This window comes from Biomphalaria glabrata, chromosome 16 (assembly GCF_947242115.1).
Source record: "Biomphalaria glabrata chromosome 16, xgBioGlab47.1, whole genome shotgun sequence".
Classification (NCBI taxonomy): domain Eukaryota; kingdom Metazoa; phylum Mollusca; class Gastropoda; family Planorbidae; genus Biomphalaria; species Biomphalaria glabrata.
The window spans coordinates 16,672,964-16,699,331 of record NC_074726.1 but is presented as its reverse complement, the minus strand read 5'-3'; the positions used below and the strand labels follow the sequence as shown (position 1 = coordinate 16,699,331).

The 26,368-nt window shown below is 35.1% G+C and overlaps 1 protein-coding gene across 4 annotated transcripts in view; it reads right to left on the bottom strand.

The window, feature by feature from the left end:
- Positions 1-14,382: 14,382 nt before the first annotated feature.
- The window catches only part of LOC106070007 (uncharacterized), a 28,497-nt gene continuing 16,511 nt past the window's right edge, over positions 14,383-26,368 (bottom strand). For all 4 annotated transcript variants that reach the window (XM_056013887.1, XM_056013888.1, XM_056013889.1 and 1 more), the window contains 5 exons: positions 24,744-24,849; positions 24,043-24,179; positions 20,999-21,125; positions 19,458-19,473; positions 14,383-19,330 (listed from right to left, as the gene is read on the bottom strand). In XM_056013887.1, the coding sequence (XP_055869862.1) occupies positions 18,349-19,330; positions 19,458-19,473; positions 20,999-21,125; positions 24,043-24,179; positions 24,744-24,849 (1,368 nt within the window). In that variant the 3' untranslated portion in view covers positions 14,383-18,348. The remainder of the gene's footprint in view (positions 19,331-19,457; positions 19,474-20,998; positions 21,126-24,042; positions 24,180-24,743; positions 24,850-26,368) is intronic.

Genomic DNA, 26,368 nt, shown 5'->3' with positions numbered 1-26,368 from the left:
ATATAACTGCTGTGTTATTGCTGCTTTAACCGCTGCTGTATTTAGTACCATTGCCTTTGGCTGTTCATTTAGATCTAGATAGATTTAGAATTTAGTCTCTGTTGTGGAGTTGTGTAACTGTAAACTGTAAGGTGTGTTTTAGTCAGTGTTACTGTTTTGTTGTAGAATATTGTTTTAGTTAGTGGTTGGATTAGTATCAGTTGTAGTGGTAATATTTTATTATTGATTTATTTTTATGTAAATAAAGTTTCATTTTTAGTATTTCAAATAAAGTTTGTTTCTTGCTTTAGATAGTTTGTTTAGTTTAGTTGTCTGGTTGCTTGAGTGACTCTAGCCCCTTGGTCGTAGACCGAGGTGCACAGATTGAGCCCACCCATCTGCCTACTGCATAATAATCTATGTTGAGCAGAGAAAAGGTCCACCAGCGCCTCCTGACCTGCTCACATATTTGTTAGATCAAGATTTAGATGTATGTAGTTATAACAATAAAAAAAAAAGGATTTGAGAAAGCGTTGAGAAAGTTGAAAAAGTAGAAACTGTTTAAAATGTTCATTCGTGAAAATCAGGTCTATCTCAAGAGACATCTTAGACTTGTCATTGTCGCCCTCTCCTTTTTGTAGCCGATACATCAATAAATGAACTTCCCCCACCCCCCTTTTTTTTTTTACATTCCTGTAATACATGGTTTTATTAACACCAGGGGGAAAAAACAAAGAATGTGACAAGCTGACCATTGTCACCAACAACGTATGATTATGGATAACCACCGTTACAATATACCCCATAGACGCAGTTCATAACTTCCACACCCCTGATACACAGACTCTAGTACTGGTTAACTTTATGAAGTTAATACAAACCTTGGTATAACTTAAGTGATAATTTGAGGGACCTTTTTTTTAGATTCTATGGTCTAAATCGGCTTTTACGAAAGTGCATTTAATATTTTCTATAGGCCCACGAGCAATGATCCCTTTGTGCCATGGTTGGTACGCCTCCCACTGTAGGCCCCTAATGGTCGTGGGCCCGGGTTCATTGAAACCCTTCGTGTCATGGATCGCGTCACTGATCAAGGTTGATTTTACCGTAATTGGTTTTTAAAAGCATTAACTGAATTAAAACTCGTGGCTCGGGCCGATGCTAACCACTCTGCCTATGATTAGAAAAGATTGTATAGTTATATATGTTTTATTACAATGTAGAGCGGCGAAATATAAAGGGGACTTATACCACCACTTTAGTATAGTACAATTTTTTTCCATTGTTCGAGCTACCAAAGAAAATAATTAATTAACAGTAATTGTTTGTTTGTTTTTTTTTAAATGATTCTTGTGTTGTCGGGTAAAAGAAAAAAATGTGCATAATACTGTTATAAACCTGGTGGTGGCACAGATGGGGGTAGTGGTGTGTGTGTAGTCAGCCGACGCAAATCGCTCCAGGCCAGCGCTAGACGAGCGGTCAATCGTGACGAGTTACGACTGTCAGCCAAGACGAGTATCAACACGGCGGTTCGAGAAGGATCGACGGCGGTCCGGGAAGGATCGACGTCGTGAACAGAGCTCAGGAGCGTCACGAGAGTTGTAGTCATCTGACCACCTGGAAACGTCGAGCGGCGTTCTGTCCGGTTCGAGAAGGCCAGCAGGGACCCTATATAAGAGAGGAGGTGTCGCAGTCAAGACGGTCGAGAAAAGGGGCTCAATACAGCAAGGTTCAGAAAGGAGGTTCACGACAAGAGTTCAGAACACGGTCGACTACAGCACAGTTCAGCGGTGTGGTTCTGTACGGAGCATTACGACGGTTCAGTGCGGAGTACTATCAAGTACAGTTGAGACGAACGGCGTCTTGATCTTGGTCTGTGATCGAGTCCGACACAACGAGCCCAATTGTGTGAAGTCAGTCCTGAACTGTTGAACCCAGTGCAAGCCCGGAACGAGACGGAGAGGCCAGTGCAAGACTTGATACGGCGAAACGGTGTTATCGGAGAGATATTTGTTATCGCAGAGCTATTTGTACTGTTCTACGTGCTGCCAATTGTACAGTATTGGCTGTTATTTATGGACATTAAACCTTTACGTTATTTTGGAGCCCTGACTTGTCAAGTTCTTTAAGTTGGTGGTGTATGGTGCAGTTTGCAGAGAGCCTGGATAGTGAGATTCGTAACAATACTTACACTCATGAGATCTCATTGACTTCGTCCAAGTCATTATTTTTTTTTAAACAAAAGTTATAATAATATCAATAACACCTCTTCAATAACTTTTTTTTTACATTTGTTAGTTATTTACCTGAACTCTATAATCTCCTCTGCCGCTGCTGGGAAGTAGGTCATGTCCCACAGGACATGTGTGACGCAAATATAAGTCACAATATATAAGAACAAAGGGGATCGGAGTGACTGCAGCAATTAAAGGGGTATCTCTCCTCAGCATAGTTGGCAAAATCTTTGTTAGAGTGGCACTATCCAGGCTGCAAGTGATAGCTTTTAGAGTCTACACAGAGTCTCTGTGTGTTTTTAGGAGTGGTAGATCCACCATAGACATGATATCCTCTCTACGATTACTGCAGGAGAAACTCAGAGAGAGAGAGACAGACCCCTTTACATCTTTTTTGTTGATCTGACTAAAGCCTTTGACATGGTCAGCAGAAGTGGCCTTTTCAAACTACTGAAGTTCATTGAGTGCTTTCACGAGGAAACGAAATGTACTGGCAAATTCAATGGAGCCCAATCAGCATGTTTTGAGTTAGCAGTGGTGTCAAGTAGGGATGTGTGCTCGCACCTACTCTGTTTGACATATTCTTCTCCTGTCTACTGCATTATGCGTACAGCAATATCAACGAAGGTGTGTTTCTCCATACAAGATCTTCTGGAAAACTATTTAATGTATCAAGGCTGCGGGCAAAACCAGGGTTAGGAAGATACTTATCTTGTGATTCAGCTTCAGTCCCTGGTTGACAAACTATCTGCTGCTTGCCAGAAGTTCGGCTTAAATATTAGTCAAAGCAAGACTAAGATACTATTTCAGAACACAAGTACTGCACCTCAAGTAAACATTAATGGCCAACCACTAGTAATTGTTTATCACTTTTGCTTTCTTGGCTCCATCATATCCAACAATACTCTACTGGGTAAAGATATTAACAACAGGATAGCCAAAGCAATGGGCACCATGTCACGGTTGCAGAAAAGAGTGTGGGACAACATATTGCTGACTAACAATACTAAAGCCTTAGTCTACCGGACCTGTGTGTCGCAACTAATAATTTAGTTGCATAGTAAATATGTTCTTTATCGTCGTCGTAATTTAGTTGCATAGTAAATATGTTCTTTATCGTCGTCGTAATTTAGTTGCATAGTAAATATGTTCTTTATCGTCGTCGTAATTTAGTTGCATAGTAAATATGTTCTTTTGCGTCGTCGTAATTTAGTTGCATAGTAAATATGTTCTTTTGCGTCGTCGTAAATTATCATATGACGTCAAATTTTTCTTCTTGGTCGTTTGTTGCATTCACGCCATATTGCTCGACTGAAGCAGGTTGTATCTTTTGAGTTCTTGAATTCTCCTTGTGTCTTCGGTACTGGATAGCCTTAGCGTTGGCCTTGGTATATATTCTTGAAGGATTATATTGACCCCTGTTTAGGGTGAGTTTTATTTCACATTGTAAAGTTATTTTTTAATATGGATTCGGTTGCATTCGTATTTTGTAATTAGATTAGAAGATTAGAGGATTAGAAGAATCTGTTATTTGTCTTTCTATAGGGTTTTCGTTTCAGGTTTCGAGTCTCAGGTTTTTCGTCTGAGGTTTCAAGTTTTGGATTTCTATTCTGAGGTTCCAGATTCCAGATTGCGGTTTTCTATATCCAGACTTTGTGTTACATTGTGACATTGTGAGTTTTGGTACTACTCTGAACTTTGATTCTTCATCGTGGGTCAACTTTCGTCCTGGCTAGAAAATACTTATGTTACCTTGATCAGTTTATATGAAGTGATTGATCCTCTTACAGAATCTTTGTCTTGGAATGAAATATTGTAAGGACAATACTACAAGGTCATTATCATTGTATTTGAAATATTAATTCAGTATTTAATTGGAACTAGACTATGATTTAGTAATTTCTTATATCAAACTATATTTACTTGTATTCATTTATCATTACCATTAGTCATATGTCTTTTCATTCTATAAATCTCACTGAATTAAATTTTTAGTTTAATTTAAATCATCATACACATCGTTTATTAGTTTATGTACAACTGGGTGTGTATGGTGTGTCTGTTGGGCTGATCTCGGGACTGGAAGTAACAATAAATTAATTATAACACACATACACATTGTAATTAATATTAATTTTAATATCTAGACAATTTAATAATTTAGTAAATTAAATCTTAAGACCTGACACTGCGTGATAAGCACTTTGCTATACCTACTCATGGCAGGAAAAAAAAGCTGAAAGTCTTCCACCTCCGATGCCTAAGGCGATCTTCAAAATAAGGTGTCAAGATAGGATAACCAATTAGGAAGTGCTACGAAGAGCAGGGTGCCAGGACATCCGCTCTGTTATTAGCAGCAGACGCCTTGGCTGGCTTGTCCACGTTAGTAGAATACCAGAAGGTCGACTTCCACAAGACATTCTGTATGGCGATCTAATAGAAGGCAGGAGAGCCGCTGGTCGCCCACTTTTAAGGTACACGGACGCGACACTAGCAGCTGGGAAAAAGTGGCACTGGATAGATCCACATGGAGAGAGAGCATAAAGGAAGGGTCTCGGATTGCAGATGCCATACACAACAGAAGATGAAAGAAGGGTGATGCAACGGCGCCTGTTATGCATCAAGGATTGGCCTCTTTAGTCACACAAGAAGTTGCAAAGGGAAAAGATGGTCTCTCGAGACGTAAAATGACACAGAGTATTACACTATGTATTTATGTAGTTCTTTTTCACTTAGGGGTCCGTGTGCAAGTTTTGACTAAATAAAGAGGTCCCCGGGTCCAAAAAGTTTGAGAACCTCTGCTCGGTAGAAAAATAAAACAGCTGCTGTGTGGTACAAAAATCCATTGCAGTTTTTTAGGTCAAGTGTCAAGACTAACAGTTTTCCTAGAAAACTATAAATAGATGAGATTTAGATATACATATTTTTTATTAAAAGTTTCTCTGCTACTTTGTTTGTTGATACTGGGATACACTATCTACATCAATATTCAGCGATTTTTGCTCATATATTGTGTGCACGAGGAATAGAAGGTCAACAGATCCTGGGATTAAACTGGTAAAATATTTCATTTCATCTCACGAAGCCGAGATATCTAGACCTTTAAGGACCTTTTGATGACAGGTATCGTACTTTGTTTCACATATAGTCTCAGTCTCTCTCTCTCTCTCTTTCTCTCTCTCATACATACATACATAACTATATTCTTTAACAGATGTAGTCAAATATTCTTCAACAAACGACCTTATTTATGACCGATGTATTCATGTATGAATTTGAGTCTGATTTAACCCCAAAATATTGTAGTAACGTAAGTGAGGCAACTCAACGAGACATAGACGTTCATTTACACGACATCATAGATACACAAAACAACATCTATCTTAGGCACAATCTCTCCATATTGGCTCTCTACTTGGGCGGAAATCGTTATTTTTTTCTTCCTAATGATGACATCCTTTTAGGTCTAGTCTATCACAGTGCGCACCTTCTAGCACTAGCCTGGACGGCGGTGCGCATTGCAGAGTTAGGCCTATAACAATATACAGCCATAGTATCCATACATAATCCATTAGAAAGAAAGTATTTAAAAAGGTGTTATAAATCTTATCTTCGTGAAAGTGAAGAAACTGAAACCTGAAAGAAATATAATTATCACAAAACTTTGCAGTACATATGGATGGCTGTATGGTCTTGCGTTAGCGCGCTGGACTGTCGTTCGGATTTATCGATGGTCGAGGGTTCAAATCCTGCCCGCTCCCATCCCACGTCGTCCTACCGGAGGTTTGGACTAGGAAGTAAACTATCTTTAACTCTGAAGGAACATCCGAACATGTAAAACATTTTACAAACAAACAAACATTTTAAAACAAGTATAAACCGTTCTGATAGTGATCATAAAAACTTGTTCAATGCCATTTCCAAGCAAAATATTCTTTAATAGTATTTTTTCGTAATCATCGGTACAGATGCCTTCAAAGATTGCTTCCAATAATATCGATACATCTTTTAATATGTTTCATATCTAGAGTTTCTGTGCTTTGTTCAATCGAGTGGCTCAGCAAGATCAGTACCATACTGTAACGTTTCTCACTACACAGGCTTTCTCTGCTAACTGCACCACACGACACCACCAACTTAGCTTGACAACTCAGGGCACCAAAATAACGTAACAGTTTAATGTCAAATGCATCACAGCTAATACTGTACAATTGGCAACAACATAACACTGACTGTACAAAAACTTCGCCTCTTCCTGGACTTTTACTAAATTCTCTGTTCCGGACCGACTTCACAACGTGTCGACTCTGACTCTGCCTCCTACTTGTGACATTGCAAGGTAACGTCAAGTGACTTGACTGACATACTCGCTCTTTTATTGGGTCCCTATAGGCCTTCTGGAACCGGATTGAACGTCACTCGATCATTCTGGTTGATTACATAACTACATTACACGTGACTTGCCTGAGTATTATAAACAACACAGAACCTTCCCGAACTGGTGTGTACTGTTAATCGTCACGGTTGACCGCTCGTCTAGCGCGGTCTGGGGTGATTTGCGTTGGTTAAAAAGACACACAGTACTACTTCTATCTGTGTCACAACAAGGTTTATAACAGTACTATCCAAATTACACAAAATCCATCCATCTTACCAATGTTATATACATATAACATTATAATTGTTCTAAATTTAATCTCCAGATGATCTGATGATGACCTCCAAGAGAACAACTCTTCTACTGATAGGAAGAGAGGGTAATGGTAAAACATCCTGCATTCAGACCCTAGGGAAGTCCCAAGGTAGTCAGATTAATGTCATAGAATGTGTGGGAGTAGGGGAGACTGGCTCAGACCTGATTGACGATGTCCATGTGCTGCTGAAGAATGTTGAAACTAGAATTAAAAGCTGTGACGAAGAGCACGGAGGTATCGACGCCTTTGGATTTGTGTTGAAGTATGGCGTCCGGTTCACCCAACAAGAGAAACATGCAGTGCAAGTAGCCAGGCTCATTTTTGGTCAAGATATTTTTAAAAAATGGGGTCTCATCATCTTTACCTATGGAGATCTCTTTGAATGTCACGTGACATTTGCTGAGTGGTGTCAAGAACAGAGTGGAGACATCCAGAGATTATTTCAAGAAGTAGATTACAAGTGTGTGTTGTTGGATAATAAAACTAATGATGAACAAATATTGATAGATCAATATGAAGATTTAGACAAATACATTGCGAAAAATAATCAATTTGGAAAATATAACTATGCGCAGTATGAAAAAGCCCATCAAGGAAGGGATACATATTTACGTACAGAGAGTCAGAAACCGATCTGGCAAGGTTTTAATGAAAGTCAAGATAAACAAAAGAATTATTCACTTATGCATTTATTTATTTTATACCTATTTATTTACATTTTTAGAATTTGTACATATACTTTCACAAAATTTACTATTTTATCAATGAAATTACTTCGAATTCCTATTTGTTTAAATACAAAAATAAGAAACTATATTTATTACTTGAAGACATTGATAGCAGCTTGTTTCAGTTTTGGTTTCTTTTGGTGCCTTTGGTTTGTACTTGTGCCTAAGAAAGTATTTCTAATGATAAGAAGATAACAAGAACAACATGAATGTGGCTACGAGAATTGACAGAGACTAAAATGATTCTAAGAAAGCAGTGACACTATAGCAACATTAATCACTCCAGCACCAGATAGAAACATGAGATAATTCATTCAATGTATAGTTTTAAAATAGTATTTAATGCGTAACTCTAGTGAATTTTCTCATTAATGTCAAGGACTCTAAATTGAACTTAAACGTTACCAACTGAATAAAATAAAATGAGCTCTAACCGGATAAGTTGAGAACATTTAATTCTGTGAAGCTAAAAAAGTGAACACAAAATGTTATATAATCTTATCAGCACTATCCTAAATACCTAATGTACAGGACACAAATATTTTTTTTTTACCATTCATCCTATAAGCTTGCGAATTCTACAGTGGTTTAGAAAGTTGAACCCTTGGAGGAACCTGGACTCATCCATGTTTCGAAAACGGTTCCAACCATTTTTCTAGAAATTTAACATTTTATGTATTTCTTTGGGAACAAAAATACAATCTAATTAGTTCCAACTGAAAATTGGTTTGACTGCTATGATTTTTCAAAATATAATCATCTTCAAATTCAATTAGACTATTTTGAACACACTTTCAGTGGGTATTACTACTCTCGACTTAAATATATTCTTTGTATTAGGAATGCGCTTCAGCGGTTGTTTCCGCATTCGACTCAATTTGCTCTTTCTCTTCAGTTAAGAGTTGAATAAATAAACAAAACGTCTATGTACATTGTGCGCACAGTTTTATGAAGAAATGAGCTCGAGTGTAATAGAAGAATTTGTCAGAACAAGCTCATTGGAAAGACTTCTCGCAATAGTGAAGAATTAAAAGAAATAAATAATATGAGAAACTGGAGACCACCATCTCCAACATAGCAATCAGTAATCAGATTACTACACTTAAAGAGACAAATAAAAATGCAGTTTTTTGGATTATGGGTGATTTCAACCTACCTGATATAAATTGGAAAACACTAACCATAGATAAACACCAAAACCTTAAGGACATAAATGAGCTTTTCATAGAAACTTTACACAACCTAAGTTTAGATCAAATCATTAAAAAGCCAACTAGATTAAACAACACATTAGATCTCTTCTTAACCAACAGACCTGGATTAGTAGTTGATTATGAAATTATCCCTGGTCTATCAGACCATGAGATCATAAAAATACACAGTCAGATAAAAGCAGTAGCCAATACAAAACCCAAAAGAAAAATCTTACTCTGGAATAAATGTAACCTAACACAACTACACCAAGCTGCACTAAACTTTCAACAAACATTCTTATTAGAAAAAGACATTAACCAACCAGTCGATGACCTCTGGAATTTCATTAAAAACCATCTTAAAAGCATAATAGAAAATCATATACCAACTAAATACACATCAAACAAAATAAATAAATGCTGGTTTAATAATAGACTAAAGAAGCTTTGTAAACAGAAGGAAAACCTATATAGAAAATTTAAAGAAACTAATGCAGAAAGAGTTTACAAAAAGTATATAAAAATTAAACACTTAACCCAAAAAGTAAGCAGACAGCTGCAGAGTGAATACATAAACAATGTAATATCTAAAGATAACAACAAAAACCTATGGTCATACATTAAGTCTAAGAAAATGGAAACAACAGGCGTAGCGCCATTAAAAGATGAACATAACATAATACATAATGATAATGAAACTAAAGCAAACATTCTAAACAAATACTTTGCATCAGCATTCTCAGCCCCAGGAGACAAAGACATATTACTGAATTTGAACCAAGTAGACAACATAGAAGATATAGTAGTACAAGAAAATGGAATTCAAAAACTATTAGCCAACACCAAACCAAATAAAGCTTCTGGACCTGATGGTATTCCAGCTAGATTACTCAAAGAACTAAGTAATGAGCTAGCCCCAGTGTTCAAAATACTCTTTCAGGCTTCACTTAACCAGGGCAGAGTACCAAAGGACTGGAAAGAAGCTAATGTCACCCCCCTATTTAAAAAAGGAGAAAAATCTGACCCAGGGAACTACAGACCAGTATCACTTACCAGCATCACATGTAAAATCCTAGAACACATAATATGTAGCAACATCATAAACCACTTAGACAAACATAATGTCCTCACACCATACCAACATGGCTTTAGGAAATATAGATCATGTGAAACACAACTAATAGGACTAATTGATGATTTTTCAAAAGGTTTAGATAATAGTGAACAAATAGATGCTATCTTACTAGATTTTTCTAAGGCTTTTGACAAAGTTCACCACCATAGTTTGCTTAAAAAATTAAAATATTTCGGCATTAATGGTCCACTGCATCAGTGGATTAAAGACTTTCTGATAGGGAGAGAACAAACTGTAATAATAAATGGCTCTAAATCAACACCGATAACAGTAAACTCAGGTGTACCTCAAGGTACAGTCTTGGGTCCACTACTATTTTTAATTTACATAAATGATTTACCAAATTGCATTAGTTCAGGAACAAAAGTCAGATTATTTGCAGACGATTGCATAATATATAGAACAATAAAAACAACACAAGACACAGATATTTTACAAAGAGAATTAGATGAATTACAGAAATGGGAATCAAATTGGAGCATGTCTTTCCACCCAGAAAAATGTCAGTTGTTAAGAGTAACAAAAAAACTAAAACAAATTAATTCCACTTATCTTATTCATGGCAAACCAGTATCACAGACTAAAAACGCAAAATACCTAGGTGTTATAATAAATGAAAAACTATCATGGAATCCACATATTGATGAAACTACAAAAAAATCAAACAAAGCATTAGGATTTATTAAAAGAAATTTCTATAAATCAAATAAGAACATAAAACTAAAATGTTACTTAACCTTGGTTAGGCCAATAATAGAATATGCATCCTCCGTTTGGGACCCCTCAACTCAAGAAAACATTAAGAAACTGGAACAGACACAAAATAGAGCAGTGAGATTCATAACAAACGAATATTCACATTTGACTAGAGTAACACCTTTAGTAAAATCACTAAATTTAGAAAGCCTTCAGGACAGAAGGCTCAAAAGTAAAGTAGCAATCATACATAAAACACTGAACCATAATCTTCAAATACAAAAACAAAATTTAATAAAATACTCTGAAAGACACAAAGATAAAGGCACATTCCTCGTCCCATATGCTAGGACAAATTTGTACAAATACTCCTTCTTCCCTAGTGTTATTAGAGCATGGAATGGGTTGCCTGAGCTAGCCAGGAAAACCAGTGACTTGGCAGAATTTAAGTCATTGGTTAATATGCATGACTAAATGCATGACGCGTAGGACGTAATCATCTTCTTTTTTGAAGTAACGTCTGTATTATATAAGATAAGATAAGATAACAGACGATTTCATTTTCTTTAAAAAATATATTTTTTGTTTCTTATCTTTCCTTGTTAACTCTGGAATAGTTGCATCAATCAATGTAAGGTCATCTACGTTATGTCATCTTTAGTTACACTACAAAGGAATATTTTCTGTTGAAAGTCCGATTGCAATGATGAATGGTATAAAATACTAATACTTTAGTGCATCTTTCGTTGATATAAAAGAAAATAGGAACAAATGGGTGAGTGAATTAATACATGCAATTCTTGTAAAAGAATTAATCTGACATTTCAATAAATATTACTTAATTTTACTGCATCATTATATTTGAAGTAACGTCTGTACATGTTCATATTAACTATTACATTAAAAGCTCAAACTTATTGTTTCATTGATTGTGTTACGGCGATTTTTATTTTTAGGATAGGAATAGATTAGTCAAAATGTTACTATGTTTCTCTATCACGCAACAGTAATACCAACTCGATCTATTAGTATAAATTAATTCTAACTTTGTTGTTGCAACTTAAATACAAATAAATGTATGTATGTTCAAGTTGTCACCACTTCTATAGATTTGATTTATTATTGATTTATTATGCCAAATATTTGTTACATTTCAAATGTGTTGAAAATGTTGAATTAAATTTTGTTGATTCTAATTGAAATCATTTCATCACTGCTATACAACAATGAAGTCGTTAATATTATGTTCAAGATATTTAAGGAAAAAACTCCACTAAGTACTGAAACATCTCATTTTCATGCTATACCATCTCAAACATTTAATTATCGTTATAAAATGTATATATATATATATTGTTATAACTCTGCCATGCTCGCCGCAATCCAGGCTAGTGCAGAATGAAGGTTCGCACTATTAGTGACAAGACTAAGTCGGATGTTGACATGAGAGAGAGAGAACGATTTCCGACCAAGTGAGAGCTGATGTAAGTATGCTGTGCTCAAGACGTGTTGTTCTACATGTATTTGTGATGTCCTGTAAATAAACATCGATGTGTCTCGTTGAGTTGCCTCCCTTCAGTTATTACACTATATATATATAATATCGCATCATATTGGACGGACTTTGAACGCGACATTTACTTTGTATCTATTAATATTATTCAGTTGGTGTTAGGACGTCAAGGTGACAACATCGTATTACAGACAGAGAACTCGACTGTGGCCGTTTTGTTTTAAACAACAGTAAGTATTTAACGGTCTGGACTTAATCCTTCGTCTTGTTATTTGTGTTAGGTTTTGTTCTTTAGTAGTTTTAAACACCTCTAATACGCACGTACAAGAAACTCAAACATCTTCTAATTAATCCGTCGAAGCCAGACATCCATCAAACAACTGCCTGGTCGTGCGGTTTGGGCGATGGACTGTCGTTTAGATTTATCGATGGTCCGGGTTCAAACCCTGCCCGCTCCCATCCCCCGTCGTCCTGCTAGAGGTTTGGACTAGGAAGTAAATTATCTTCAACTCTAAAAGAATATCCGAAACATGTAAAAAACTACAAGACCAAACCTATTTAAATATAAATATATATATTAGGGTTGTACTGGATAGTAGCTCCTGCTCGTCCTATTTTCATATCAACGCAGGATAGTTCGCCGGATTGTGAAAGGTACATGTTATACCGATAAGTATAAAGTGGACCTCATTCCATTAATGTCTAATATAGAATGTATTAGCGTTTATATTTATAACATAATAATTTGTTTAAATTAGGGCCTACATGAATATTCACCAAACATTTTTTATTGCAAAAAACAAGAATTGTTAACTTTACATTATAAATGCACTTTACAAACAGAGCAGCAATGGTTGGCACATTTTATCTCTTTGTCTTGACATTTGAGTGAGTTAGATAACAAGTTAAGATGTTATATTTCTTTACTACGTCACAATCACCAGACGTCTGTCTAGCTGTGCGGGTATATGTCCAGAGGTAGAGATGAACAACTCCCACCCCAATTACTGGGCTAGTATACGAGCCACACCTCTACACAAGTGCCGAGTTTGCTTACTTGGAAATAATTCTCAATTAGGAGGCTGGACTTAGGAACAGACACCTACACGAGTGACTTTTTGCTACACAGAACACAAACCGCGAGATTGTATAGCCCAGTGAGACAGTAAATTAGCGTGTTGTACATAAAAGTGCTAGTCTCAGATTTGTGTACATTACCGTAAATGTCACCAGGGCTATTTTTAAAGGGAGAACTAACCCCCCCCCCCTACTCCTTATTGTATTTGTTTAGTCCTCGACACTGAATTTATTGATCGACATTGACTATTCTAAAGCCAGAATAGATAAACGCAAAATGCTTAGACAGCATACTTACACTGTTAAATAAATATTACGGTTGAATTACTTTTTCTAACGTGTTAACTTGAATATTTCTTCCTCCTTTAGTGTCTTGCTTTGACAACGATATTCTAAATCGTTTGGGAGTGTTAAGTAACTCATCGTTATTACTGGCTTTTTTTTAGTCTAAATAAGTTGTGTGACTATTGTGGACTTGTGTTCTATGAGGTCATATGGAATGAACTCTTTCAATGAAATGCTCTAAGAACTCGGTGCACCAATGTCTAGTCGCCCTTGTCAACTCGCTCGTGTTGAAAAGTGTGACGTAGTGGAAAGTTGTTTTTTTCTTGACGTCATTCTGAATGATTGAAGTTCATGAAATACTATAAAAGACGTAGTGGAAACCTTTTTCCTTTGACGTCATTTTTTAATGATCTTATTAAATGAATGTTGCAAGAACTCGTGCGCCAACGTCGATTAACCCTTCACAACTTTCTCGTATTAAAAAAATTATTTGTTTAGTCTAACAGAGCCGTGTGACGTAGAGAATTTCTTTCCCTAATTGTCGTCATTTGGAATTTGTTTTCTGTATCGTCAGTTTGGGGTCGCCTCTGAGTTTGTGTGAAAACAGAAAATCTTTTTGTAATCTTTTTTTTTTTTCTAATTTTCTGTTTTTGTTTGGTATGTCTGTCATTTTGCTCTTTTCACGTTTAATCGCAAAAACTAAAAAAAAAATAATTTTATTCAATGAACTACTTCTTCTGACTTATATTAAATATTATTAACTATAGTAAATTAATTATTTTGTCAAAAGGTCCATAAGTTTCATTATGTTCGTGTTCTGCTTCTTTTCAAGTCAAAACAACGGCAAATGATTCTTTAAACTCAATTTATTGATTTCTATAAATAGAATTTCTTTTCAAAAGGTCCAGAAGGCTCATTATCGGTAATAGGTAGTTCATCTCAGTTTTCTTTCAAGTGAAAAAAGACAAACAAATTAACACTAAACGATTCATTTGAATCGCTTTTCTGACTTACTTTCATGATAGAAAGTCGACAAGTATAATTATCAATATTTGCTTATAATTGTTAAGAATGCACTTTTTTAGTGGCTCCCGTAAGGGAAAAAGCTGCTACTTGGCTTGTGCAAAATATCCGTCTGCCCGCCTGTCACACTCAAATCTCAAAACTAGAAGAGAAATGAAAAATCTTTTTTTCACCATGCATTGTGGCTTGCAAAGTTGAGGTGCAGAGGCTACTTTTGGTTGACTAAAAGCAAAACGTTTAGTTTATGAGACTAGTTATGCAAGCGATTTTTTCCCCATAAAAATACACCAATTCTTAAACCAAACATAAATGTAAGGGAGATTATGTTGACATTATGTTCACAGAGAAATATAATTTGTTGTGTATTTTTAGTATCACTTAGTCAAATATAGTGATAACATGTACAAGAAATGTTCACAACGAATATAAATAATAGTTCACTGAGTTTTTGTTGGTAAGAAAGAAAACATTTATGTTTGTTTTTTGAAGGCTAAGAATGCACATTGTATGTAAATGTGATGCACATTTTTTTTAAATGGACTTTTTATGCAGCGACTTTTGTGCAGTAGCGTGACGGCCGCGGCAGTACATATATTACTAAACTAGTTCCCTCAAAACGTTTTAAATAATTAGATTTTATTTATTTTTTGTTTACTACCCCCATCAGGATAAAAGCCGCTTACTTTTGTGCGTTTTGTCTGTTGGTCTATCTGTTCGTCACATTTAGATAAAAAAAGGTTACAAAGATAGTTTGTGTGGAAACACAAACTCAAAATCGGCCCCCGAAGTGGTCCACCCAGGCAGGCTTCAATATTTTCAGAAAGAACATCCGAATGAAATTACATCAAAGACCAATGAGAGATAAGAATGGAGAAAGAAGGTTGACAGATCTTGTGTAGTGCCCCAACGGTCCAGCAGATCAAAGGATAGGTGCAAGTGAATGCAAAGTTAGATGTGAACCTGGCCTAACTAGTTCCCCTTTCAGACTTTATGGTCTATAGGGCAGATGATGTAAAGTTCATCTGTTTTTTTGTGGCCTACGGTTAACGAGGGTGTTATGTAGCCAGCACAACGACCAAGCGCCTTTACTTTTCCCTAACTAATGTCAGGTACCCATTAGAGCTGGGTGGACTCAGAGGCTCCCAAAGATTCTGAAGTTGAAAATCCCAGTCTTTACCAGGATTCGAACCCGGTACCCCCGGTTCGGAAGCCAAGCGCTTTACCGCTCAGCTATCGCGCCTCTCATGGCCTTACTGAAGTCTTATAATTGATGTAATTGTACTGAAAAAGCTCAATCTCTTATTCGAATCCTCAAAAAAAAATTAACTTATATTACATTTAATTTTCTTGCTTAAGAAAAAAAAAACAATTCATGATCAATAATAGGCCCTAAGTTGTTGTGGATTATTAAAATAAATAGCATATAAACGCTAAATGAAAATCTATTTACTAACATATATTTCATTACCTATAAGTTGTTTCGGACATTGTGTCATAAGAAATAATTGCATCAAATGATTTTTTAATATCACCGCCTCTGAGTTTGTGTGATCAGAACCTCTCTTTGTAACCTTGTTTTTTCTTTAAGAAAAAGTGTTCTGATTTCTCAATGGTTCATGTTATTAAAAACGTCTGTTATTACTTCGTTCTTATATCACTTTTATCAAATCCAAAAAGGCCATGACTTAATTATTCCTTGTATTCTAGATCTTTAAATACTTAAATCATAAAAGCCGTTTTTTCTTCATTTTTAGTGGCTTTTCCCTTTAATAGGCGATTCAGTATTTATTAGGGGGTTGGGAATGTCGCTATTACTCTGCTTGCCAGATCCAGTAGTTAGTAGGGGGTTGGAAATGTCGCTATTACTCTGCTTTCCAGATCCAGAATCATTTCGTCGCGAAATTATTTTTACGTCTTAAAAATTTCTTCTCCATGGGCGGAATCGTCTGGGGGTCACTTCTGTTTTTGTGTGATAACACAGACTGTTTTTTTTTTATCTTGTTATTTTTGCAATGAAGAGTCGTACATCTTGGTTTGATTTGTACGTCGCGTCTCAATATGAAATTTGTTTTGAAATTCAAAAATGTTTTTAAAAAATAATGTTTTTTAGTGGTCTAGATCAATGTTATGATACCCCGTTTTCATTAGTTCACAAACTCAGCTATTTGTAAACATTTCAACTGTGATAAACATCATGCAGATCTTTGCTACTATTTCAAGTGAACACTACCTAAAAAATGTTAATGTTAATTTCCAGTATAAATACAGTTAAATATCTGTTAAGTTGTCATAATTTAAAATATTCTATTCTATAACTAGTGCTACTAGAGTTCTGGTGCCAAAAGTATGTATGTGTGTAAGGTGGGAAGTTGTGAATCGGGCCATCCCACTTCAACGTGACATGGTCTGCATCACTGTGGGATAAATATTGAAGTTGCCACTGTGTTTGGATAGTCATATGAAACAATATATAGCCTGGAAACTATTACTGTAGCCAGTGGATAATGCCAGTGTTAAATAAAATGATGTGAGACCAATAATTATTATAATTATTTGTAAAAACGAATAGGTTTAACAAATTTCTACATAATGTTAACAACGACTCTTAACAAAGTTCTTCTATCAACAGTTATTAAAACACCAAAATTTAAAACATCCATCAATACAATTCTATATTTACCAAAAACCAGTCAACACTTACCAAATCCTATTACACTTATTATCACTTAAACATATTTAACACTAAGATACCTTAAGCATTCATTGGCATTGATTAGTTTTGCACAAAAACATCCAGAACAATCAATTATAGATACTTAAAACTATAGAGATGTTACGGGAGGAACATTAAAGGGTAAATCAGATTTTTAATAGCTTATAGAGTTTTTTTTATTTAAACGTGACGTACAGACCGACCGACCGACAAAATAAGCCTCTCTTATTCTGATGGGGGCATTAAACAAAAAAAAAATCTGATTATTTTTAAAATTTGAGGGAACTGATAGCACCATGCCTTGCAGATGCTTGTCACGCTACTGCACGAAAGTCGTTGCATAAAAAGTCCATTTTAAAAAATGTGCGTGATATTTACATACAAAATGCATTCTTAGTCTTTATAAACAAATATAAATGTTTTCTTTTAATTTTAGCAGCTAGTTAACTAGAAAAAACACCTTTAACTATTATTTATATTTGTTGTGAACATTTCTAATACATTTTATAAATATATTTGACTTTGTAGCCGTTGCACCTAAACTTTTCAAGCCGAATCGCATGGTGAAATAATATTTTTCATTTCTCTTCTAGTTTTTGAGATCTGATTGTGACAGACGGACATTTTGCACAAACCTATTAGCGGCTTTTCCCTTTACGGCGGCCGCTTAAAATGCAAGAAACTGGAATCGTCATAAACTAACTAGCACAGGCTAAAAAATGTCAGTGTTACGTTTAGGGAACTGAAGGTTTGATACCTACAGTGAGCGTAGAGTAAGAAGGCGTCTAGAGTTCAACAGGGATTTTAAAACTGAAATAACTTTTTTTTAATAATTTTTTTTTGACAAAAAAAAAAGAATCCAGTCCTCTTTGTTAGCATATTCTACTAACAAATACTTAGAAATACTGTTGGTCTCTTAAAATAGAATGGATAAATGCTGAGACCTGAGTGATATCTTTAAGTGAGCTTAAGATATTCTGTCATAAACATTCAAGTAAAATTATCCGAACTCAAAACACATTTAATAAATCATTAAACGATGTAAAAGGCGCACGCTATATTCCATACAATCCATCTTTCATTTATTGTAGTGACGGGAACACTTTTTGCTTAATTTCCTTCTGTTGGAGGTAATCCCTTTCAATAACTTCTTTTGATTTTCTATTTCACTAATGACGTGCTGAACCTTATGATACAAATGGGAATAATTGAAAGTGTTATTGATTTGTTCTTGGTTGATTCGTTCTTGTAGTGTAGTAGCTGTTTCTCGTAACATCTGCAGCTGACATTGTTGATCTTCTATTTTAGCTTTCAGTGTAACTGAATGCAAATCTTGCTCCAATAAATTGACTTCTTCTGATACACTTTTGAAAATAGTTCGTTTCGTTTCATCCTGAATTAATTTGTCTCGAGTTTTTTCAGCGCGTAAAAAATGTTCTTTTGAAAATGTAGAGTCTGCTAATCTTATTTTATCTATATATTGAAAAAGCTGGATTCTTTGTTGAGACATCTTTGTTTCATCGTGTGTCATGTTGTTAAATAATATGATTCTATTTTTACAATCCCTGATGAGGTCACTAAGATTGCTTTGTTCCCTAAGCCACTGTTCAAATGTCTGTTCGTTATACAGAACATCTTGTTCAAAGTAGTCTCCAAAAGTGAAAACTAAAATACCATAGTCTTTCAAAAAATGTTCTCCAAATATCCTTTTAAAATCTTCAATAGCTATGAGATCTTGGGACTCGAACCTGAAGCCATACTGTAGAACTAGCAGTATGGCATGATACCCGTTTTTGTTGCTATTAAATGCATCGCTTAGAGTTTGACACTGTTTTTGAATAGAGAGAGTCTCCGTCACGGAGGGCGTGTCCACAACAGCCAGTACTCTTCCATTAAATGTGCCCTTTTCAACAGCAATCGTTTCTTTCATTTCTTCTTTGTCACAATTGATTTGAAAAGCACATCTACCAAGGATAGAATTTCCAAGAGAACTTTTCCCACAGCCTTTGATTCCGATGATAAGCAAATTAGTGTCTGAGTCTTGAATTGTTGTTGTCATGCTGAAATAAGCAAGAAAACACGTTTCAATAAAGTGAGTCACATTTCACTTGAAATAAGCAAATATTCCATTACATTGACTTTTTAAAATATTTTCTTAGGGATCACTTCTAGTTGAAAATAGTTTACCTTCTGCAATTACTTTCTGTGGATCAGAAGAGAAAACAACAAATCAGGTACAAATATAAATTAAAATAAATACATAAATACACATTTATGCTAAAAGAAGATGCAAGCTCGGAATCTATGAAACTTTCATAACTAGTTATAAAGGATTTAGGTCTATACAAAATAACGTATTACGTAGTAGGGCAATACAAGGTAGCGCGGATTTATTTATGATATATAATAAGTACTTGATTTTAGTAACTGATTGCCTTGGGCAGGAGTTTTTGTTGTGGAGGCGAGTCAAGCTTACTATGAATAGATCAAAACGCATGTTATAGTTGTGAAGAAAGAAATAGAGTCTTTAAACATTGAATCTGATTTTCCTTATTTTCTTATGTTTAATATGAATATTTCTTTAAATTCTTTTTTTTTTAATTATGGAGACTCAATTTCGAAGGTGAGGCCTTAGTCAATCTGGTCATGAAATTCATCACTGCAATGTCTACAAGTAGATCAATCAATTCATCGGAGAACAGAAGTACACTAAGAACAGAAGTGCCCTGAGAACAGACGTACATAGAAGTGCCCTGTTAACAGGTGTACATTGAAAATAGCAGTGCAATTAGAAGTGCACTAAGAACAAGTGTACATTGATAACTGAAGTGCGCAAAGAACAGGTGTACATTTAGAACATAAGAGCAGGAGTACACTGGGAACAGGAATACACTTGGAACATCTGTACACCTGGAACATTTGTACACTTGGAACAGCTGTACACTTGGAACATCTGTACACTTGGAACATCTGTACACTTGGAACAGCTGTACACTTGAAACATCTGTACACTTGGAACATCTGTACACTTGGAACAGCTGTACACTTGGAACATCTGTACACTTGGAACATCTGTACACTTGGAACAGCTGTACACTTGGAACATCTGTACACTTGGAACATCTGTACACTTGGAACATCTGTACACTTGGAACAGGAGTACAGTGAGAACAGGAGTACAGTGAGAATATGATTCTTAGATACAGTGATGGAGAAATACTTCAAACATAAAAGACGTCTTTCAGCTGTGTTATTAATGTATGGATCTGGTGGATTGTTTTTTTACGCGGCAACACTATGAGTCTGTGAAAGTCCTTTTAGTAAATCTAACAAGTATGAAAGTAATATTACATGCCAGAGTGTGTATGTTTTTTAAACTGCATTTTTGGACTAAATTTAAATAAGATATTTATGCAATTCTTTCGTTTCAGCCTTTATTGAATTGTTTTATATAATGTTAGCTTATTTTTATTATACAATATCAAAAGTATTTTCGTAAAATGAATTTAAAATAAAGAAAAAAAATTGATATAACAAATATTAGCGCTATTTAATCATGGGCACATGTTTGTCATAGCTATTTAGTCGGGTCACGTTATATAAATAAATTAATCAAATTTTCTAACAGATGCATTAAAACACTCAATCACTTCTTCTATTCTGACAACTCTTCCGCTTGCAAAGTGTAGACAAGACTCAACTAAACACAAAGTAATATGTTAGTGTACCTCCAGTACTGTTAAAGCTGATAAAGTTGGGTGATGCTAACAGTTTCAGGTAGAGGCGTGCATCTAGAGGGTGACAGTCCCAGCAGTCGGACCCTACAAGAGATTTAATATACTGGCTTTCTTTGATCTGTTGTTTTTTTGGGATAAAACAAAGAAATATGGCGACTTTATTGCAACTTCTACTATTTTAGTGATTTTGAGATTTCCATCTTGGGCTGTTTTGTTTTGTTTCTATAATGTTTCCATCCATCCCCCCCTCTCTTTTACACTTTTGTTTCCTTGCCATCACTCTGAATCTTTACATCATTGTAAGGTTAATCTATAACGATGCGTCTATGATCGACAGATATGCGCTTCGAACTGTCCTTTATGAAGAAACCTACAAAACCAAAATGTAGTTTCCATCCTCATTCACCGAGTCAATAGAAGAATACTCTACAGACAAATACTCTACAGACTCTAACCAGACAAATGTGAGATCCTTTTAAACAAAGGTTATTGCTCTTTCACAGCTTATAGAACGATTATTTGGCTCTTAATAACTCAAACATTTCAGATTTAAAATAAAATGGCAACTTTTGTACTCGCCCCATTCCCCCTCCCCCTCCCAAGAAAAAATCCTGGTTAAGTGATATCTATTCGTACTTAAACTAAGAATGTAACAATTTAATCCATTCATAACTTAAATACATATTGATGTAACCCTATTCCCCCCTGACTAACTATTTATTCGAAGTAGGGTGATTTTGTGTTCATGCTGTCGGGCGTCAATGACCTTGAGCTAGTGTGTAAATGTTCAGAAACTTGAGTTTTGTTTTTGGATTTCTCGACAGAGGATTTAGGTTTGTTTTCTTGAACTTGTTTTCGTCAATCAGGATATGTACATTTCATCTAGAGATTGTGACTTGTTTTCTTTAACTTGTGTTAGTCAATCAGGATATGTACATTTCATCTAGAGATTGTGACTTGTTTTCTTGAACTTGTGTTAGTCAATCAGGATATGTACATTTCATCTAGAGATTGTGACTTGTTTTCTTGAACTTGTGTTCGTCAATCAGGATATGTACATTTCATCTAGAGATTGTGACTTGTTTTCTTGAACTTGTGTTCGTCAATCAGGATATGTACATTTCATCTAGAGATTGTGACTTGTTTTCTTTAACTTGTGTTAGTCAATCAGGATATGTACATTTCATCTAGAGATTGTGACTTGTTTTCTTTAACTTGTGTTCGTCAATCAGGATATGTACATTTCATCTAGAGATTGTGACTTGTTTTCTTGAACTTGTGTTCGTCAATCAGGATATGTACATTTCATCTAGAGATTGTGACTTGTTTTCTTTAACTTGTGTTAGTCAATCAGGATATGTACATTTCATCTAGAGATTGTGACTTGTTTTCTTTAACTTGTGTTAGTCAATCAGGATATGTACATTTCATCTAGAGATTGTGACTTGTTTTCTTTAACTTGTGTTCGTCAATCAGGATATGTACATTTCATCTAGAGATTGTGACTTGTTTTCTTTAACTTGTGTTCGTCAATCAGGATATGTACATTTCATCTAGAGATTGTGACTTGTTTTCTTTAACTTGTGTTAGTCAATCAGGATATGTACATTTCATCTAGAGATTGTGACTTGTTTTCTTGAACTTGTGTTAGTCAATCAGGATATGTACATTTCATCTAGAGATTGTGACTTGTTTTCTTTAACTTGTGTTCGTCAATCAGGATATGTACATTTCATCTAGAGATTGTGACTTGTTTTCTTGAACTTGTGTTCGTCAATCAGGATATGTACATTTCATCTAGAGATTGTGACTTGTTTTCTTTAACTTGTGTTAGTCAATCAGGATATGTACATTTCATCTAGAGATTGTGACTTGTTTTCTTGAACTTGTGTTCGTCAATCAGGATATGTACATTTCATCTAGAGATTGTGACTTGTTTTCTTGAACTTGTGTTCGTCAATCAGGATATGTACATTTCATCTAGAGATTGTGACTTGTTTTCTTTAACTTGTGTTAGTCAATCAGGATATGTACATTTCATCTAGAGATTGTGACTTGTTTTCTTTAACTTGTGTTAGTCAATCAGGATATGTACATTTCATCTAGAGATTGTGACTTGTTTTCTTGAACTTGTGTTAGTCAATCAGGATATGTACATTTCATCTAGAGATTGTGACTTGTTTTCTTTAACTTGTGTTCGTCAATCAGGATATGTACATTTCATCTAGAGATTGTGACTTGTTTTCTTGAACTTGTGTTCGTCAATCAGGATATGTACATTTCATCTAGAGATTGTGACTTGTTTTCTTTAACTTGTGTTAGTCAATCAGGATATGTACATTTCATCTAGAGATTGTGACTTGTTTTCTTGAACTTGTGTTCGTCAATCAGGATATGTACATTTCATCTAGAGATTGTGACTTGTTTTCTTGAACTTGTGTTCGTCAATCAGGATATGTACATTTCATCTAGAGATTGTGACTTGTTTTCTTTAACTTGTGTTCGTCAATCAGGATATGTACATTTCATCTAGAGATTGTGACTTGTTTTCTTTAACTTGTGTTAGTCAATCAGGATATGTACATTTCATCTAGAGATTGTGACTTGTTTTCTTTTTACCAGAGTAATGACGGATTATAGATGGATTGTGCTTTCGCAATTAGAGATATCAGCGACCTAAGAATCGACAAGTTATTTTTTTAGTTCAATCCAACGTCTTAATATTCAAGGTTTTGTAAATTTATGAGTAGACAGATTATTGGGCATAACTTTTTTATTTATGATAATACAAAATGAAAATTTATATCTGTAATTGCCAGTGGGATTAAATTGGATGAACCGAATAGTGTTTTAAAACAGGGGTTAAGATGAAGTTTTGCTTTTTTTAAAATACTAATTAATTAGAAGGCCTACTCCTGAAATATATGTCCAATATTTAACCATGCAAAAAAAGATTACCGGTAATTAGTTTATAGTTTTAATGAAAGGAATCCTACACATTATTTTGTTATTACTAGAGAGAATAGAATCTTTACCTTTTCTTGAAAAGTTTCAACAGAAGCAAGTTGTACGAGCCCTCTTAAAGTACATGCAGCATTGGGACTTATAGCTCTCTTCTCTTCTGTCTGCTCTAAGACTTTCTTCAACCAATCAACAAGAGTATTAACTGTCTCTAGAGAAGAAACAAGAAAGAGCAAGCTAATAAAAAATATCACATAAATATCTAACATATATAGCAGAAAGTAAGGTGTATGTATGTATGTATGTATGTATGTAGGCCTATGTATGTCTCGAATAAAAATCAAAGCCATTTGACAAATCTTGATAAATTGGCATAAATGTTCCTAAGATAATAACATAGACCGTGGTGTATGTTTAATGTTCTTCCCACAACAGGAGGGCCATATAAATAGACAAAAAGAACTTAATCATCTCTATTAAAGCGCGAAACCTTTTTAACAAATCGGGTAAACCCGTTTTCACAGTATTTTATATTTAATAAGAATACGTTGGCTGAACGGGTAAACCCATTTTCACAATCTAATTTTATTTTCGAGGCAAAATATTTTAAAAAATGTGAAGGGAACATTCTATATGTTCGATATAGATTTATATTCAATCCAGTAGATCAGTTATATCCTAACTAAGGCCCGCAGGCCGCGGGGTCATATCCGGCTAATAAATAAATAAAATTGATAAGAATGTGTTTGAAAAGAGAATTCAAAGTAAAAAGTACCTGTGATGTGGGGCAGCAATTCACTTGACTTGTGAAGAAATATCAGAATTAATGTGCTAGGAACTCGGTGCTCCTCGTTCTCACTGGCGACATAAGGTTTTAATATCTGTACAGAAGTGAACACACACACAGATATAATACAATACAAGACAAAGTTTTATTATCTGTACAGAAGTGAACACACACACACAGATATAATACAAGACATAAGGTTTTAATATCTGTACAGAAGTGAACACACACACAGATATAATACAAGACATAAGGTTTTAATATCTGTACAGAAGTGAACACACACACAGATATAATACAATACAAGACAAAGTTTTATTATCTGTACAGAAGTGAACACACACACACACAGATATAATACAAGACATAAGGTTTTAATATCTGTACAGAAGTGAACACACACACAGATATAATACAAGACATAAGGTTTTAATATCTGTACAGAAGTGAACACACACACAGATATAATACAATACAAGACAAAGTTTTATTATCTGTACAGAAGTGAACACACACACACAGATATAATACAATAAATAAGGTTTTAATATCTGTACAGAAGTGAACACACACACAGATATAATACAAGACATACGGTTTTAATATCTTTACAGAAGTAAACACACACACAGATATATTACAAGACAAAAAGTTTTAATATCTGTACAGAAGTGAACACACACAGATATAATACAAGACAAAAAGTTTTAATATCTGTACAGAAGTGAACACACACAGATATTATACAAGACAAAAAATATTATCCAAGAATAACAACTTAATCAAATAAACTGCTCAAATTAAAAGCCTCTAGAAAAATACAAGAAATATTATATTTGTTTTTAGATCTGTCGCCATTTTGTTTCAGTGTTAAATCAGGCAGACCAATCATGCTGTACGGCCAATCCAATCCTTCTACAATTCAAAGCAATATTGTTATAACCCTGCCGTGCGCACCGCCATCCAAGCTAGTGCTGATGGTGCGCACAGTTGTAGATTGGACTGAAAAGGATGTCAACATTAGAAAAGAGAACGACTTCCGCCCTAGTAGAGAGCCAATATGGAGAAACTGTGCCTAAGATTGTAGTTGTTTGTGTACCTGTGATGTCTTGTAAATAAACGTCTATGTCTCGTTGAGTTGCCTCACTTAAGTTATTACAATTGGTGTCAGACGTGGGATTATAGGCAACTCAACGAGAGAAGGTAGGATTCGATCTCTATGGCATCGTTGAAGCTATTACATCAGCTCTTAATTAAAGAGCTAAGACAAGAGCTTCGAAACCGAGGTTTAAAACCTGTCGGTAGCAGAGAAACGCTCACGGCTCGTCTTCGGCAAGCTCTGATTGATGAAGAAGAAGATCCGGAGACCTACACATTTGAAATTGAGCCTGGGATTGTTAATGTCTTTGGCAAGATCCAAGACTGTGGGGATGCATTTAAGGAACAAATGAACACGATAAGGATCATGATGGGGAACATGAGTAGGAACATAATGTTGAACAAGGTAGATGAAAGTGTATCGCAAGTAGAAGGCCAAATAGACCAAAGTGATAAAATTGAGTAGCAAGCAAAAGGATGAATAAACTCGTTAGGGAAGGAGCAGTTGCCTGTTC